This window comes from Triticum aestivum, chromosome 7A (genome assembly GCF_018294505.1).
Source record: "Triticum aestivum cultivar Chinese Spring chromosome 7A, IWGSC CS RefSeq v2.1, whole genome shotgun sequence".
Taxonomy (NCBI): Eukaryota; Viridiplantae; Streptophyta; class Magnoliopsida; order Poales; family Poaceae; genus Triticum; species Triticum aestivum.
This window is the reverse complement of record NC_057812.1, coordinates 440,339,392-440,356,313: the sequence shown is the minus strand read 5'-3', so window position 1 is coordinate 440,356,313 and position 16,922 is coordinate 440,339,392. Positions and strand designations below refer to the sequence as shown.

Sequence of the window (16,922 nt, the reverse complement as noted above, 5' to 3'; positions counted from 1 at the left end):
TACATATATATACGTATGACCATTGCCCAACACACATGGTGGTAGGCCATGCTCCATAGCCCAAACGCCAGAGTCCAGTTGCCACCAATAGAGTAGCACCACTAACACATCTGTCCCCTTGCTCTGTCTACGCCTCGTCTAGTAGAGAAGTAGTACTACGACTCGTGTACTCCACTAGGGAACGGCGCCGGCCGACGGGGAGGTACAGTAGCTGGGGCAACTACAGCTAATAGGAGCTGAGCTAGAGTCAACTTTGCCTAGTGGCGACCCATCCCGGCACCCTCCGTCTGAGAGTAAATTGCTTAAAGCCATCACATTTGTGGCACGGATACTGCAAAACCACCACTATTGCCAAAAATCACAAAAAACCATCGGCTCCGCGGCAAGTGGGTAACAAATCGCACTAATTCAAAACTGAGCCGCGTCTAACAGCAAAACTGACGGGTTGGCCCCACATGTTAGGCTGACTTGGCACGCCTGTGTGGATATTATGATGAGGTGGAAGGTGACCCCACCTGTCAGCCTCACATATCCTTTAACCTTTTTTTATTTTTCTTATTCCTTCTATCTCTCCCTCTCTGCAAAGCTGCTCACTCCACCATTGTCACCTGCAGGCAGAGCCCCTCGAGAAGCCCCGCCGTCGCCGGGAAGCCCCTTCCGCTGAGAAGCCCCTTCGCCGGGAAGCCCCTTCCTCCCTCCCCTCCGACCACCTCACTTGACACAGCGGCGACGCCCTACGAGCTTCCCTCGTCACTAGCCGCCGGATCTAGGCACCGGCCACCGGATCCACCCCGCAAGGCGCCGTGGTCCCCTGCCTCCTCCCCAGCAGCCTACAGCAGCGACGCGGGCACGCAGGGCCTCGTCCTCGCCGGAGTAGGCTGGGACGCGGGCTCCGCCTCGCCGGAGCGGGCACGCAGGGCCTCGGCTTCGCCAGAGTAGGCTAGGACGCGGGCACGCGCGGGCTCCGCCTCGCCAGAGCGGGCACGCGGGGCCTCGGTCTCACCGGAGCGGGCAGGCGCGGGGCCTTGGTATCGCCGGAGTGGGCAGGGGTACGGGCACACGGGGCCGGAGCGGGCACGGGGCGCCTCGATCTCGCCGGAGGGGTTCGACCTCGCTGGAGTGGGCAGGGGCGCGGACACGCCGGAGTTCGGCCTCGCCGGAGCGGGCAAGGGCGCACCGGGGTGGGGGGGGGGCTCGCCGTTGTCGTTCATCCATGGCCGCAGCTCCTGTGAAAAGGAAGGAGAGGAGGGAAGAGAAGGAAAGGAGAGAGGAGACAAGATGTGTGGCTGACAGGTGGGACCCTGGTCCACATCAACAGGTCAAACATTAACTATGACTTGTCTTCGCCACATCAGGCTGGATAGACAGGTCCCACCCGTCAGTTTTACTATTAGACGCGCTCAATTTCGGATCAGTGCGATTTGTTATTCACTAGGCGCAGAAGTGGTGGTTTTTTGTGATTTTTGGTAAAGATGGTGGTTTTGGAGTATCCTAGCCACAAATGTGGTGGTTTTGAGCAATTTACTCTCCGTCTGATGTGGCTGCACTAGCTGCGACGGCGAGCCGGCCACAGGCGACCCGACAGGTTAAAATTTTAAAAAAAAGTTATGCTCTTGGTTAGCTTGGCCCGCCCAGTTTTTTGTTTGTAGCTCCGCCACTGGCTGGGGGTTCGGTAGCGGGAGGAGAAGTCAGCAACGGAGAGAGAGAGAGAGAGAGAGAGAGAGAGAGAGAGAGAGAGAGAGAGAGAGAGAGAGAGAGAGAGAGTTGACCGACCAGGAAGGAAAACTATTGTGGCTTGTTGGATTAAGCGGTCGGGGAGCACAGAGCATATTGAAGAGCAGGCAAGTCCCATCTCGCATGTATGTCCCGTTGTAATGCACGAGCTTCTTCCTAGTTAGAGGAAGTTATTTATTGGTTTTTTATTTTTCTTGGCGCACCTATTACGTGATTCGCCAGTCTAAAAAATTATGGCGTGCTAAATATAGTATCAAAAAAATCATGCATTAGCATGAAATGTCCTGTCCTTTATCTACACGCCCTCTGGCTGTCAAAACAGTGAAGGAGAAGAAAAAGGAAATTTGTGAGTGATCCGTGCCTCTGGGCTCTGGCCTCTAGAAAACTGATTCGAACTGGATTCCACTCGTTGGGCACGTCCTTTCTTCTTTCCAGTTGCTGCACCTCGGCCTCCACTTTCCCACCTCGCGGCCGGGCCGGCGTCCATGGCAACGCCGTCGCACTCGCACGGGCTCCTGCTCGCGCCCCTTCGGACGCCCCTGCTCGCCCTTCCGCTCTTGTCGCTCATCCTCCTCCTCACGCTGCACCTCCCGCCGCGCCACCACCCGGCCCCTCCGGGCCCCCTCATCCTCCCCACGCCCCTCCGCACCACCGCCACCACCGCCACCACCGCCGCCGCCGCCGCCGCCCAGCCTAAGCCCAAGGCCGACCCCTCCTCCTCGTCGTCGCCCTCGCCGACGACGCTCTCGCACGTGGTGTTCGGGGTGGCCTCCTCCCGCCGCACGCTGCCGCTGCGCCTCCCGCTCCTCCGCCTCTGGCTCCGCCTGCCCGCGCGCGCCTTCCTCTTCCTCGACGCGCCGCCCCGCGCCGCCTCCGTCCCGGCGAACCTCCACCTCCGCGTCTCCCGCGACGCCTCCCGCTTCCCCTACTCCTACCGGAAGGGCCTCCCCTCCGCGGTCCGCGTCGCGCGTATCGCCAAGGAGCTCCTCCTCGAGCTCCGCCAGCAGCAGCAGCACCAGTCGCCGCCGCCGAGGTGGCTCGTGCTCGCCGACGACGACACCGCCTTCGTCCTCCCCAACCTCCTCCACACCCTCTCCAAGTACGACTGGCACGAGCCATGGTACCTCGGCGCGCCTTCCGAGTCCGCCGCGCAGAACGTCTGGCACGGCTTCAACATGGCCTATGGCGGCGGCGGCATCGCCATCAGCTGGCCCCTCGCAGCGCGCCTGGCCCGCGTGCTCGACTCCTGCATCATCAGGTACCCCCACCTCTACGGCAGCGACTCCAGGATCTACGCCTGCCTCGCCGAGCTCGGCGTCGAGCTCACCCACGAGCCAGGATTCCACCAGGTGCACCGCCGCCTCTCTTTTTCCTCTTCTACTCCGAATTTCTCTTTGCCTCTGCATGTGCTACTGCTATTTCCTTGTGGAATGTTTCGACAGAGATTCCTGCGAAATCAACTGTGTGTTTCTATTGGATGCTAGTTCATAGTTATGGGGAAATTGATAAAGAATTGGACTTCTAAGCACTCTTTGGTACTCTTGGTCCTTGATTATGTTTTATTTATGCCTCATAATCACAATCACGACAATGATTGTTCTAGATAATTGAAGTCTGCCTAGGATTGTCATGTTGCTGTTCAGTCTTTCTTGATTCATCCTAGGATTGTTGTTGAGAGGGAAACTTGTCTCTAGTGTCAAACTTCGAATAATAGAGGGAAACTATTGGTGAGAGACTCAAAGGTTTGAATTAAACTCTCAAGTACTACAGTTTTTGTCTGAGTGAATTCTGTTATACATTATTTCGGAGCATAGCTCAAAAGCTTATCCTCTACCATGCCCTCAAGATACGCCGAACCACACGACACCAATCCTGTAGAATGCTTCTAAAGAAAATGTACAACCAGAACTACACCACCAGGGTGATGGTTACTGGCTAACTGCTGCACTCTCCTAGTGCTGAATCCGTTCAAAATCTGTGTCACTGGATTTAGTGATCCTTGCTGGTACCTCTACAGATTTTGACGTGATGGCACTTGAGAGGGGCGTTCTGGTCCACATTTGGAGTACTAGGCGACCATTGTGGCATACTGGAATATGTCTCTGTCAGATAACCTAAAGCTTCGGGCATTGCAATCTTGATGCATTGGAAAAGCAATTTTGCCGAAATAAACGTTAGTGTGAGCAGCAGCAGAACAGTGACCTGGACATGGTTGAAGTATCCATCTCTTTCTGCTCCATTGACTTGCTTTATTTAACAATTCGCAGAACCAATGTTATGTAGGGGCTTCCTTTATGCCCAATAGAGGCCTCCTTTATCTGTATTTTGCACCCAATGAAACCTAGAGCATGGCTGCCGTTTTTCAAAAAAAAAAAAAAAACTCTTTATTCAATCTTTGAACATGAAACTAGCCTGTGGTTTTACTTGAAATTGTGCACACACAAAAGGCATGATTCTGAACTTATGTGGTCTGTTGCATTTTATTATCACCAGATCGACCTTCATGGGGATATATCTGGATTTCTAAGAGCACATCCTCTTGCTCCTTTAGTGTCACTTCACCACCTTGATCATGTCTATCCTCTTTACCCTGGAATGGATCGTGCAAAGGCGGTTGAGCATTTGTTCCGAGCAGCTAATGCTGACCCAGCAAGGATCCTTCAACAAACAGTGTGCTATGACCATTCAAGATCACTTACTGCTTCAGTAGCATGGGGCTATTCTGTTCAGGTTTTCAAAGGCAATGTACTGCTTCCTGACATCCTTGCTGTGCAAAAAACCTTTGTGCCATGGAGAAGAGGTCGCAATGTTACGGATGTTTTTATGTTTAGCACCAAGCATTATCCAAGGGACGAGTGCAAACGAGCTGCTCTTTTCTTCCTAAAAAGTATTTCTTCCGGCGAAGGCAAGACGGAAAGCAATTACAGCAGGCAGCTGCCCCAGAAATGCTTGCCAAACTTGATTCAGTTGAGGAATATGCAACAAATAAAAGTGAGATCAGAGGTACTGCATCTGGTTCCTGGGAAGGTATGACTAGGATTAGTGTTATTGCGGATGGTGGCTTAAACTGCATTTTTAGCTTAAAATAAATTATAACATGGTGTTACTTTTCAGGCTTTAAGACGACACTGCTGTGACATCGTACCTTCTTCATCTGAAACCACCATGGATATTGATATCAGGAAATGCAAAGACGGTGAATTAATCGCAATGCATTCGTAGTGATTCTTGAATAATATTGGATACTCATCTGGAGTAGATAATTTACAGCATGTTCTTGAACACACCTAATTTGCTTTTGTTATATATATACGGACCACACTGTCCCACTTCATTTTGGGTCTGTAGGTCTATGTAGAGTTAACGCAACATACTGTGATGCGTCATTACCCAAAGTAATATAGTGAATCATTTTATATACTGTAATTGACATGTGTTCTAGCTTGCGATTTATCTAGCATCTGTTGAAGTATGAAGGCTGCACGTCAAGGACATCTAGAAGATCTCCAACTGAACACATATGATATAGTAGTTGTTAGGGAGTAGTTAAAGGTGGATAACCCAGGGGTTTTGTCGGGTCCCGTTGGGGACTGTGTCCACGTTCGACTGAGAGGATGGGAGGCGACGTCCTGGGCGGCGCCGCAAGGCCGCCTGACGCGCTACCGCCGGGCGCGCAGCCGTCCGACGCACTTTGGCCGCCAGTCGCGCGGCAGACCCCATCACCTCCGCCGGTGATCTCAGAGGATATCACCGGGGATGATGAGATCCGGGTCATGGCGGATCAGTGGGTGCTTTGTTTCTCGGATCCGATCCGCGGATGGATCGAGGGACGGCTACAGCACTCTCCGTCATCGCGCTGGACGTCACTTCATGATATGGATAACAACATCCTTGCCGGCGACTACCTGGCGGCGGACGTTCAGATCGAGGTAGGGATGCGTTTTATTTTAGTTGACTTCGATGTCCATGTGTTGTCTGTTTTGCAGGAGGTTCACAGAGAGGAGATCGAAATGATCGATTTGACGACGACGCACGAGGCGATGCGGGAGGCGCCCGCGGCCATTGCACAGGTACCCCACCTTCCGAGCGACCGGGGCGACCGGGCGACGCAACCGCCCGACCGGCGAGCGCCGGGACCATGCACTCGGGGGTCGGTGGCTCGGGTCGGCGGCCGGTTTTGGGTGCTGGCCGGAGCCGACGAGGATGATGCGGACGGTGACGGTGACGATCCGGACGCTTCTCCACCAACGCCGACCCCATCCGACCTAGTCTGCGAATTCTTCCATGCGGGCTATGATGAGGACGAGGTGGCCTCGACGGTGGATAGAGTGCTGCCAGTTGAAGATCCGGCAAGGGTGGGGCTTCATGCGGGAGAGAAGAAGGAGATGGTCCGGCGAGTGGTTCACCGTCGAACGGCGGCGACGGCGGTCCGACCATGGAAGGGTCCCCTTCCAAAGGTTAGTCTACCGAACCTTACTCTTTTCGATATGATTCATCCGGATTCTTGGATTCAAGTTAAACGGAAGAAGAGGCTTGTCCGTTCTGGCGGTGTGCCGGCGGCGGCCATGGCGAGATCGCCGGCGAGTCGGTCGATCTCGATCTCGCAACAGCGGGCGACGCGTTTGAACGCTCTCCTGGGCTGTGCGCTCGAGGGCCTTCCTGACGGGCCGGTTCTGAGTGAGCCGGGCTCTGTTTTGGGTGGGCCTGAGGTAACCGGGTATGAGGCCCAGGTTAACTTGGATAGTTTTAGAGGGCGGATCGCTACACCCCCATGCACGATCGACGGGACGACAGAGGTATCTCGTTCGAGGCGGCCTAGGGTTCTGCTGCCCAGGCTGCGATCTTGCTTCTCTGATCGTGGGGCGGGGCGCGCTCGTCGGGTTCCCGCGCTTCGTTGCATGGCGGGCGGAGGCCCTCCTCCGGCCAAGGCCGGCGCTCAGGCCGGCGTCCCGGGCAGCGTGGGGCGCGGAGGCTTGCCTCAGCCTGCGGGAGGCGGCCGGGGCGGAGAGGCGGCCTCTATGGCCGCGGGTCGGGGCCGTTCGGGTCTGCGCGCGGCCCGCTCCTCCGGCCTCAAACCAGGTGGCCCAGGGGCCAAATGGCGCCCGACAAACGCTGCACGGCGGCCTGCCCAGGCCAGGCGCGGTCGGCCGCGGAACTTTGCCGGCGGGTAGACCCCCGCCTCCTGTCGCCGGTCGGGGCGGACTTAGGCCACCGGCGCCTCTCCCCACGGCGACTGCGGGTCATGGTACCGTCATCGGCCACCTGCTCCAGCGTCGGCTGGACAGCCGCGTCCTCAGGCGATGCAGGCCGGGGCCCGACCGCCGCAGTTCGTGGCTCGGCAGTCGCACAATCCGACGGCACCGGCTTTGGAGCAGGCGCAGCTGCAGATGGCTCCGGTGAGGGGGGGTGACTCGTCGGTGCCTCGTGGTCAATGGGGTGATGATGGTCTCAATGCGTATGGTGACGGACAGCACCGGGGATCCTCGTCCACAGGTGGTGGGCGGGGGTATGCTTGGCAATGTGACGGCTCGACCGAGAGACCTTTCCTGGGGCCTACGGGAGGTTTCGTCGAAGGGCCGGCCGGACCAGCTCATAGGAACCGTGGTGGCTTTCGTGGTAACCGTGGTGGACGGGGCGGCCGAGGTGGTCGCTATCGCCCAAGGCAGCAGCATGTTGTCGTCGATCAGACACCGATTGGTGTAAATACCGATGATACTGCGTTGACTTGTCAGGCTATGGAGGTTGTTACAGCTCTGGCGGAGGCGGTTCCTACTAATAATGGCGAGGTTGAGGTGATGTCAGTGGAGGGATCTGAAAAGGCTGAGCTGGACAGGGCGGCAAAGTATGCGCGAAAAAAAGAAAGAATGTTATGCTATCGCTGTGGCAACAAAGGCCACTTCATTGCTGAGTGTGTGGCAGTCTTATGCGATACGTGTGGTAAGCCGGACCATGAGTCAGGGGCTTGTCCGCTTTTGAGGGAGCAGCTACCAAATCTGATGATGTATGGTGTGTTCTGTTCAGAGCTCACGTTTTTCGAGTCTCCGATGGAGCAGGAGGTCTCGGATGAGGTGCGCAGTGTGACGTCTGGGATAGTTAAAGTGACTAAAGGTGAAGTCTCTGAGGCCCAAATTGTGCAGCGGCTCCGGGAGCTGGCACCGGGGGACTTCCTATGGGAGTTAGTCAGTCTTGAGCCAAACTCGTTCAGGGTGGAGTTTCCATCGGTGGAGGATCTACAGAGGTTATTGAGTTTCGGGATGTGTAAGGTGCCAGGTACTGAGGGCATTCTGGAGTTCCACGAGTGGAAATTGAGTGAGCCTCAGGGTACGCCACTTACCCAGGCCTGGTTGCGGTTTTTCGGGGGTACCACACAGGCCCTTGCAGGATGCCAGGGTTGTTGCTAGTATGGCTGTTTTGGTGGGAAAGCCCGAGCGAGTGGATATGGCTTTCACCAGAGCTCAGGGAGTGGCTCGCATCCTAGTCAGTATCCTGGACATTGAGTATGTTCCGGACGTGGTGAAGTGGGATTATCGCGGTCAGGTGTATAACCTTCAGATTGAGTTTGAGGATGACAGTCTGTTTGCCGACACACCTGCTTCAGTGGACGTTGATATGCACGAGGGGGATGATGACAGGGGGCGCAAGGAGCTTCCGGTAGATGATCCTGGTCCAGAGGCCGAGAGACCGGAGTCTCGGGTCAAGACCACCGGCGGGGATACGGCGCCTCCTTCTTCGGTGCCGACGACCACTCTGAGGTTTGGTACCTTTGAGCCAGCTTTGGCACCCCCGAGACTATGGAGTGAGCGGGTGGAGTCTTCTGAGGTTTTCGAGCATTCCTTACCTGCGTTGGACCTTGAGGGTCCGAGAGTGGAGGTTTCTGGAGTGGAGGAAGGTCCGGAGATAGCGATCTCGCCTACCTTGGATACTGTTGGCACGTCTGAGATGCAGGTAATGACTTCGAGCTTGGAGGGGGGTCGCAGGCAGGAGACCTCGATCCCTCATCACTTGATGGCTGCGATCAGGGTTCCTGAGAGGGACGAGTCCTCGTCGGTAGGGCGGCTGGCTGCTGCTTCTTCTGCTGGGCGGGTGGGTGTTTGTCTGGGGCAGGTGGCCCCGGCAACGCCTGCTGCGCTGGCGCTGGCCGGCTCTGAGGGAGGATGTCTGGGGCAGGAGGCCCCACACTCTTCCCCTTCGGCTTCGACGGAGGCGGTTTCGACTGCCGTGATTGGAGGGGGTCCGGGGAAGGTGATCCCAGGCCATCCCTCATCCTCGGCTGGCGGGATGACGACTCCAACAGCACTGAGGGTCGGGGCGGAAGGAGTGCTTGGACAGGTGGTCCCGGCACCTTCTACCCCTGGCCCCCTGACCGCCGGAGGTGGGAGCCGTCCGGCACTTCCTCTCGCGACTGGTGCCTCTCGGGAGGAGGTTGTTGCGTTTGGCGGAATCCCTGATCCGGTCTCCGAGGGGCGGCGGATGAGTTCCCGTCTCCTGGATCATCCGGAGGTTGACGACATGCAGCAGAGGTGCGCTACGAGGGCGGCCAAGCTTCGTGGTATCGAGGCCACTTCCGGTATGTCGGTCAATTTATCCAATTCCATTATGCATTTTTCTACGGATGAGATTATTCATAATGCAAATCAAGTAGGGATTTCGCTAGGGAATAATGATGCTGAAATTTCCAACTCGGTTAATGATCTTTTGGATCTGGAGGCGGATCGCGCATTAGAAACCATTCGTAACCTAGCGGCTGTGCGTCCTATGACTGACGCTGAGATTGATGCGTTGGGAGTGAGAGTGCTAGACACCTTGTGTGCGGACCTTGCACCATCCTGTAATGAGCCAGACGAGGAGGAGACCAACGTAGAGGTTGAGGTCCTTCAACCACCACTGCCCGGTTATGAGGACCGGATGGTGGACAATGACAAATCTAAACGTAAGTGGAAGCGGAAGGTGTATCCAGCATCCGCGGTACGTAGAAGTGCTAGGATTTGTACGGCAAAAAAATTCCATGATGAATTATGAAAGGAATCTTTTGGAATAGCAGAGGTCTCAAGGACTTGGCTAAAAGAAGGTTTCTTGCTGAGGCATCTTTGGAGCACAGATTAGATTTCATTGCTCTCTCCGAAACTGGAAGAGACAATTTTTCTCCGCAGTTTCTTTCCTCTCTTGCGGGTGGTGTTGATTTCGACTGGCATTGCCTACCGCCACGTGGACAATCGGGAGGCATCTTGTTGGGAGTGAGATGCGATTCCCTTGAGGTCAGGAGTGTGGTAATGGGAGACTTTGCGGTTAAGTTTCGGGTTAGGTCAAAAGTTGATGGGTTCGACTGGGCTTTGGTGGCGGTGTATGGAGCTGCACAGCCCGAATTTAAACCGGAGTTTCTGGCGGATCTTGTTCGAATTTGTGGGTCCGAACAGCTTCCAATGTTGGTCGGGGGTGATTTCAATATCATTCGGAGGAAAGAGGAGAAGAATAATGATAACTTTGACGGGAGATGGTCCTTTATGTTCAATACTATTATTGAGAGTTTGGACCTGAGGGAGATTGAACTTTCTGGTAGAAAGTTTACTTGGGCTAATGCGTTGCCAAACCCGACTTATGAAAAGCTTGACCGAGTTCTCGCCAGCGTGGAGTGGGAACAGAAGTTCCCTCTGGTGACGGTACAAGCTTTAACGCGGGGAATTTCAGATCACACCCCACTGTTTGTCGACTCCGGGGAGTCCAACTATGTGGGAAACAAAAACACCTTCTCTTTCGAGATGGCCTGGTTCGAACGTGAAGGGTTCTTAGACCTCGTTGCCAGGGAATGGGCTAAGGGGGTCGGGGGTATGACGGCGGTCGAGCGTTGGCAGAATAAAATAAGACATCTAAGAAGCTTTTTACGGGGGTGGGCTAAGCACCTAAGTGGGGTGTATAAGATTGAGAAGGATAGACTCCTTTCTCTTATACAGGCCCTCGACACTAAAGCCGAATCTATGATTCTGCTGCCTGCTGAGATCCAGGTTAAACATGAGGCTGAAAAGAGGCTGAAAGAACTTCTCCGTGAGGAAGAGTTGAAGTGGGCGTTGCGAGCCAAGGTCCACAAAGTGGTTCAAGGGGACGCTAATACTCAATTCTTTCACCTCATTGCTAATGGCAAGCACCGTAAGAAACGAATCTTCCAACTTGAGCAGGATGAGGGTACTATTGTTGGGCAGGATAATCTAAAAACTTACATCACCGAGTATTATAGGCAGTTATTTGGACCACCAGAGGTTAATTGTGTAACTTTGGATGAGTCTCGGACTGAGGATGTTCCTCAACTGTCGGCTGTCGAAAATGATATCTTGCTAGCCCCATTTACGGAGAAGGAAGTGTTTGATGCGATTGCACAAATGGAAAACAACAAGGCTCCCGGTCCGGATGGGTTTCCGGCGGAGTTTTATAAAAGGTGTTGGCAGATTATTAAGGGGGATCTGTTACCTATGTTTCACGATCTTTTCTCTGGACAGCTTCAATTATTTCAGTTGAATTTTGGAACTATCACATTGCTTCCTAAGAAAACGGAGGCTGTGCGAATTGAGCAATTCAGGCCAATTTGCCTTCTCAATGTTAGTTTCAAAATCTTCACCAAGGTCGGGACAAACAGGCTCTCACAGATTGCGCTTTCTGTGGTACAGCAATCCCAAACTGCTTTCATGCCGGACAGAAACATCCTCGAAGGAGTAGTTGTCCTTCATGAAACGCTCCATGAAATTCACTCTAAAAAATTAGATGGGGTAATTTTTAAGGTGGATTTTGAGAAGGCGTATGATAAGGTCAAGTGGCCGTTCCTTCAACAGGCATTGCGTATGAAAGGTTTTGATGAGGCTTGGCGCCATCAGGTTGAATCTTTTACGCAAAAAGGGAGTGTGGGTATTAAAGTCAATGACGATATCGGTCATTACTTCCAGACTCATAAGGGCCTCAGGCAAGGCGACCCAATGTCCCCCGTTTTGTTTAACATCGTGGTGGATATGTTAGCAATATTGATCGGAAGGGCTAAAGACCATGGTCAAGTGGGTGGTTTAGTACCTCATCTGGTGGATGGAGGTGTATCCATTCTTCAATACGCTGATGATACAATCATCTTCATGGAGCACGATTTGGCCAAGGCGAGAAATATGAAGTTGTTGTTATGCCTCTTTGAACAATTATCGGGGTTAAAGATTAATTTTCATAAGAGCGAATTGTTCTGCTTTGGTAGGGCTAAAGACGAACAGGACTCTTATAGGCAACTGTTTGGGTGCGAGTTGGGAAGTCTGCCCTTTTCCTACCTTGGCATTCCGATTCATCATCGTAGGCTAACAAACAGAGAGTGGAAGTGTATCGAGGATCGATTTGAAAAGAAACTGAGCTGCTGGAAGGGTAAGCTCATGTCATATGGAGGTCGGTTAGTTTTGATAAACTCGGTACTCACGAGTATGCCTATGTTCCTCTTATCGTTCTTTGAGGTTCCAGTGGGAGTGAGGAAAAGACTGGACTTCTATCGATCACGCTTCTTTTGGCAGGGTGATGAGCTTAAAAGAAAATACCGGCTTGCTAAGTGGGATATCATCTGTCGACCCAAAGACCAAGGCGGGCTTGGCATTGAGAATCTTGAGGTTAAGAACAGATGCCTTCTTAGTAAGTGATTGTGGAAGCTCGCTAGCGGTTCGGAAGCTATGTGGGCGCAAATCATTCGCAACAAGTATCTCCAGACTAGGACTTTGTCCCAGGTAACAGTTAGGCCGATGGATTCGCCTTTCTGGAAAGGGCTCATGAAAGTCAAGCAATTAATGTTCAATAGGACAAAAGTTGTCATTGGCAATGGGGCCACTACACGTTTCTGGGAGGACGCTTGGCTGGGCGACTCACCCCTGGCCATTCAGTATCCGTCTTTATATCGTATTGCTCAACGACGTGAGGTGCTCGTGGCAACGGTATTTCAATCTATCCCCCTTAATATTCAGTTTAGACGGTCATTAGCGGGCAATCGTTGGGAGGTTTGGCTCCAGTTAGTTAGGAGACTAATGGAGGTTCAACTTTCTGACCAACCGGATAAATTACGCTGGAAGTTGACTACGTCTGGGGTATTTACAGTCAGGTCAATGTATACTGATGTTATTAATACAAGCTCCATTCCAACTTCCAAGAGTGTCTGGGATGTCAAAGTACCTTTGAAAATAAAAGTGTTTATGTGGTTTGTTCATAAACAAGTTATTCTAACAAAGGACAACTTAATAAAGCGTAATTGGACAGGACCTACTAGGTGTAGTTTCTGTGATCGAGATGAGACAATTAAACATCTCTTTTTTGATTGCCCGCTGGCCAAGGTTCTTTGGCAGACGGTCCACATTGCTTTTAATATAACTCCACCGAATACTGTTAATGCTTTATTTGGGAATTGGCTATATGGGTTTGACTCTACAATAGCAAGACATATTCGGGTTGGAGTCTGCGCTTTAATATGGACCATCTGGCTGTGCAGAAATGATTTGATTTTTAACAGATCATCACGAATTCATTTTTTGCAGGTTATCTTCCGAGCTACGGCGTTGATCCGTTCATGGTCATTACTCACTCCGATGAAGGCCAGGGAGCATTTGGTTACTGGGTCTACCCGGTGGGAGATGGTTGCTCGGGATATCTTCAACCGGTTTGGATGGCGGTCATGTAATAGGATAGGCAATTAGTTTCCCTATCTATATAGCCAGCCGGTTGTGGCTCCTTTATTGGCTAGTTAGTGTTTCTAGCCTTCTGCGGTGTGGGCTGCTTTTTATTGTTTTCAGTTAGAGACTATGGTACTTTGTACGCACTTTTTGTTGCTTCATTAATAAGATGGCTGTATGCATCACTCCTGATGCAGAGGCCGGGGAGTCCCCCTTTTCCAAAAAAAGGGAGTAGTTAAAGGTTTATTCTCTGTTGTAATTCTCCTCTATCTCCTCCTGTAAATCTTCTTCCCAGTTACAACTGAAACCCCACTATATGCAGCTATGGGATAAGCCCCATCCTATCAATATAAGCCCATGCAGGCTGCGGCCCTCTTTGGAGGGTGAGACGCTTCACACAATTTACATGGTATACAGAGCCATTCTTTTCCATCTCATCTAGTGTCACAAGTCACGACCTGTACTGCGAAATTTCCCCAACAATCTATGTATTTCAGAAAATAGGTGAGAATTTCAGAAAATTAGGAAGAAAACATAGAAGAGGATGAGCTAGGCCCAGCCAATTGGCGGCGCCAGCTAGGGTTCTTGTACAAATTGGATGTAATAACATCTTATATTATGGGACAAAGGGAGTAGATAGCTCTCATTCGGGTTACAGGCTTCGCTTTATACTCCAGCGAGCGACGCCGATGAACAAAAAGTAAACACTAGAGAACAACAGGTGACAACTACAGAGACGAAGAAACTGACGACATTGAGCATGCCAAATAAGGGCCGACCACTCCCTTTCGCGTGCACCACCAGATGCTCATAAACGATGCGGTATCGGCAGATTTTGGCTGTCCGCTAACTGAACTAATTCAGGAGATGTTATTACCTGTTGTTCATCCGACCGCCACTTATAAGGAAGACAATCAAAAAATAAATCATGCTCCGATTTTATCACATAACGGTTCACCATACGTGCATGCTACGGGAATCACAAACTTTAACACAAGTATTTTTTAAATTCACAACTACTCAACTAGCACAACTTTAATATCACCATCTTCATATCTCAAAACAATTATCAAGCATCGAACTTCTCATAGTATTCAACACACTCATAAGAAACTTTTATTATTAATCTTGTATACCAAGCATATTAGGATTTTAATCAAATTACCATGCTATTTAAGACTCTCAAAATAATCTAAGTGAAGCATGAGAGATCAATAGTTTCTATAAAACAAATCCACCACCGTGCTCTAAAAGATATAAGTGAAGTATTAGAGCAAAACTATATAACTCAAAAGATATAAGCGAAGCACATAGAGTATTCTAACAAATTCCAAATCATGTATGGCTCTCTCAAAAGGTGTGTACAGAAAGGATGATTGTGGTAAACTAACAAATAAAGACTCAAATAATACAAGACGCTCCAAGCAAAACACATATCATGTGGCGAATAAAAATATAGCTTCAAGTAAAGTTACCGATAGAAATAAACGAAAGAGGGGATGCCCTGGAAGGGCATCCCCAAGCTTTGGCTTTTAGGTGTCCTTAAATTATCTTGGGGGTGCCATGGTCATTCCCAAGCTTAGGCTCTTGCCACTCCTTGTTTCATAATTCATCAAATCTTTACCCAAAACTTGAAAACTCCACAACACAAAACTTAAAATAGAAAGTCTCGTGAGCTCTGTTAGCGAAAGAAAACAAAAGACCACTTTAAGGTACTGTAATGAACTCATTCTTTATTTATATTGGTGTTATACCTACTGTATTCCAACTTCTCTATGGTTTATAAACTATTTTACTAGCTATAGATTCATCAAAATAAGCAAACAACACACGAAAAATAGATCTGTCAAAAACAGAATAGTTGGTAGTAATCTGTAGCTAGTGCAAGATCTGGAACCCCAAAAAATTTAAAATAAATTGCTGGACGTGAGGAATTTATCTATTAATCATCTGCAAAAAGAATTAACTAAATAACACTTTTTAAATAAAATTGGCAGTATCGTGAGCGCTAAAGTTTCTATTTTTTACAGCAAGTATAACAAGACTTTCCCCAAATCTTCCCAACGGTTCTATTTGGCACAAACACTAATTAAACACAAAAAAACACAACCAAGGCAGAGGCTAGATAAATTATTTATTACTAAACATGAGAAAAAATCAAGGAATAAAAATAAAATTGGGTTGCCTCCTAACAAGCGCTATAGTTTAACGCCCCTAGCTAGGCATAACAAGCAAGGATAGATCTAGGTATTGTCATCTTTGGTAGGCAATCCATAAGTGGCTCTCATAATAGATTCATAAGGTAATTTAATTTTCTTTCTAGGAAAGTGTTCCATGCCTTTTCTTAATGGAAATTGGAATCTAATATTTCCTTCCTTCATATCAATAATTACACCAATCGTTCTAAGGAAAAGTCTACCAAGAATAATAGGACATGAAGGGTTGCAATCTATGTCAAGAACAATAAAATCTACGTACACATAATTCCTATTTGCAACAATAAGAACATTATTAATTCTTCTCATAGGTTTTTTAATAATGGAATCCGCAAGGTGCAAGTTTAAAGAGCAATCATCAAAATCACGAAAACCTAACAAATCACACAAAGTCTTTGGAATCGTGGAAACACTAGCACCCAAATCACATAAAGCATATCATTCATGATCTTTAATTTTAATTTTAATAGTTGGTTCCCACTCATCATAAAGCTTTCTAGGGATAGAAACTTCTAATTCAAGTTTTTTTTCATAAGATTGCATCAAGGCATCAACGATATGTTTAGTAAATGCTTTATTTTGACTATAAGCATGAGGAGAATTTAGCACGGATTGCAACAAGAAAATACAATCAATCAAAGAGCAATTTTCATAGTTAAATTCCTTGAAATCCATAATAGTGGGTTTAGCAACATTTAGGGTTTTAATTTCTTTAATCCCACTTTTATCAATTTTAGCATCAAGATCAAAAAAATTCGAATTCTTGGAATGCCTTCTAGGTAAAGGTGGATCATATTCAGTCCCATCATTATCAAGATTCATATTGCAAAACAATGATTTAATAGGGAACACATCAATAACTTTTAGATCTTCATCATTATATTCATAGGAACTAGAAGAACACGCTCTTATAAAGGCATCTTTCTTAGCACGCATCCTAGCGGTTCTTTCTTTGCACTCATCAATGGAAATTCTCATGGCTTTAAGAGACTCATTGCTATCATGCTTAGGTGGAATAGATCTAAGTTTCAAAGAATCAACATCAAGAGAAATTTTATCAACGTTTCTAGCCAACTCATCAATCTTAAGCAATTTTTCTTCAATCAAAGAATTAAAATTCTTTTGCCAAGTAATAAATTCTTTAATATTAGATTCAAAATCAGAGGGCGTCTTAATATAATTTCCATAAGAATTGTTGTAGGAATTACCATAATTATTAGAGGGATTACTAGGATAAGGCCTAAGATTGAAATTTCCTCTATATGCGTTGTTACCAAAATTGTTCCTACCAACAAAATTCACATCC

At 49.5% G+C, this 16,922-nt stretch overlaps 2 protein-coding genes across 2 annotated transcripts; both read left to right on the top strand.

Annotated features, from left to right (window-relative positions):
* The first annotated feature begins 2,106 nt into the window (after positions 1–2,106).
* Positions 2,107–5,166, top strand: LOC123147436 (uncharacterized). The gene is made up of 3 exons (XM_044566683.1): positions 2,107–3,083; positions 4,228–4,761; positions 4,849–5,166. Exons 1-3 carry the CDS (start codon positions 2,220–2,222, stop codon positions 4,954–4,956), a joined length of 1,506 nt encoding a protein of 501 aa, XP_044422618.1. The 5' UTR covers positions 2,107–2,219; the 3' UTR covers positions 4,957–5,166.
* A 182-nt stretch (positions 5,167–5,348) lies between these two features.
* On the top strand, positions 5,349–13,791 carry LOC123147437 (uncharacterized). The gene is made up of 2 exons (XM_044566684.1): positions 5,349–6,191; positions 13,266–13,791. Exons 1-2 carry the CDS (start codon positions 5,349–5,351, stop codon positions 13,422–13,424), a joined length of 1,002 nt encoding a protein of 333 aa, XP_044422619.1. The 3' UTR covers positions 13,425–13,791.
* The last annotated feature ends 3,131 nt before the right edge of the window (positions 13,792–16,922 follow it).

What these genes read in the sequence shown, in the direction of transcription:
- LOC123147436 (XM_044566683.1), top strand. Translation starts at nt 2,220, where the DNA reads ATGGCAACGCCGTCGCACTCGCACGGGCTCCTGCTCGCGCCCCTTCGG. An exon ending in ACGAGCCAGGATTCCACCAG is followed by an intron (nt 3,084 to 4,227) that starts GTGCACCGCCGC and finishes TATTATCACCAG; the next exon opens with ATCGACCTTCATGGGGATAT. An exon ending in TGCATCTGGTTCCTGGGAAG is followed by an intron (nt 4,762 to 4,848) that starts GTATGACTAGGA and finishes GTTACTTTTCAG; the next exon opens with GCTTTAAGACGACACTGCTG.
- LOC123147437 (XM_044566684.1), top strand. Translation starts at nt 5,349, where the DNA reads ATGGGAGGCGACGTCCTGGGCGGCGCCGCAAGGCCGCCTGACGCGCTA. An exon ending in GGAAGGGTCCCCTTCCAAAG is followed by an intron (nt 6,192 to 13,265) that starts GTTAGTCTACCG and finishes CATTTTTTGCAG; the next exon opens with GTTATCTTCCGAGCTACGGC.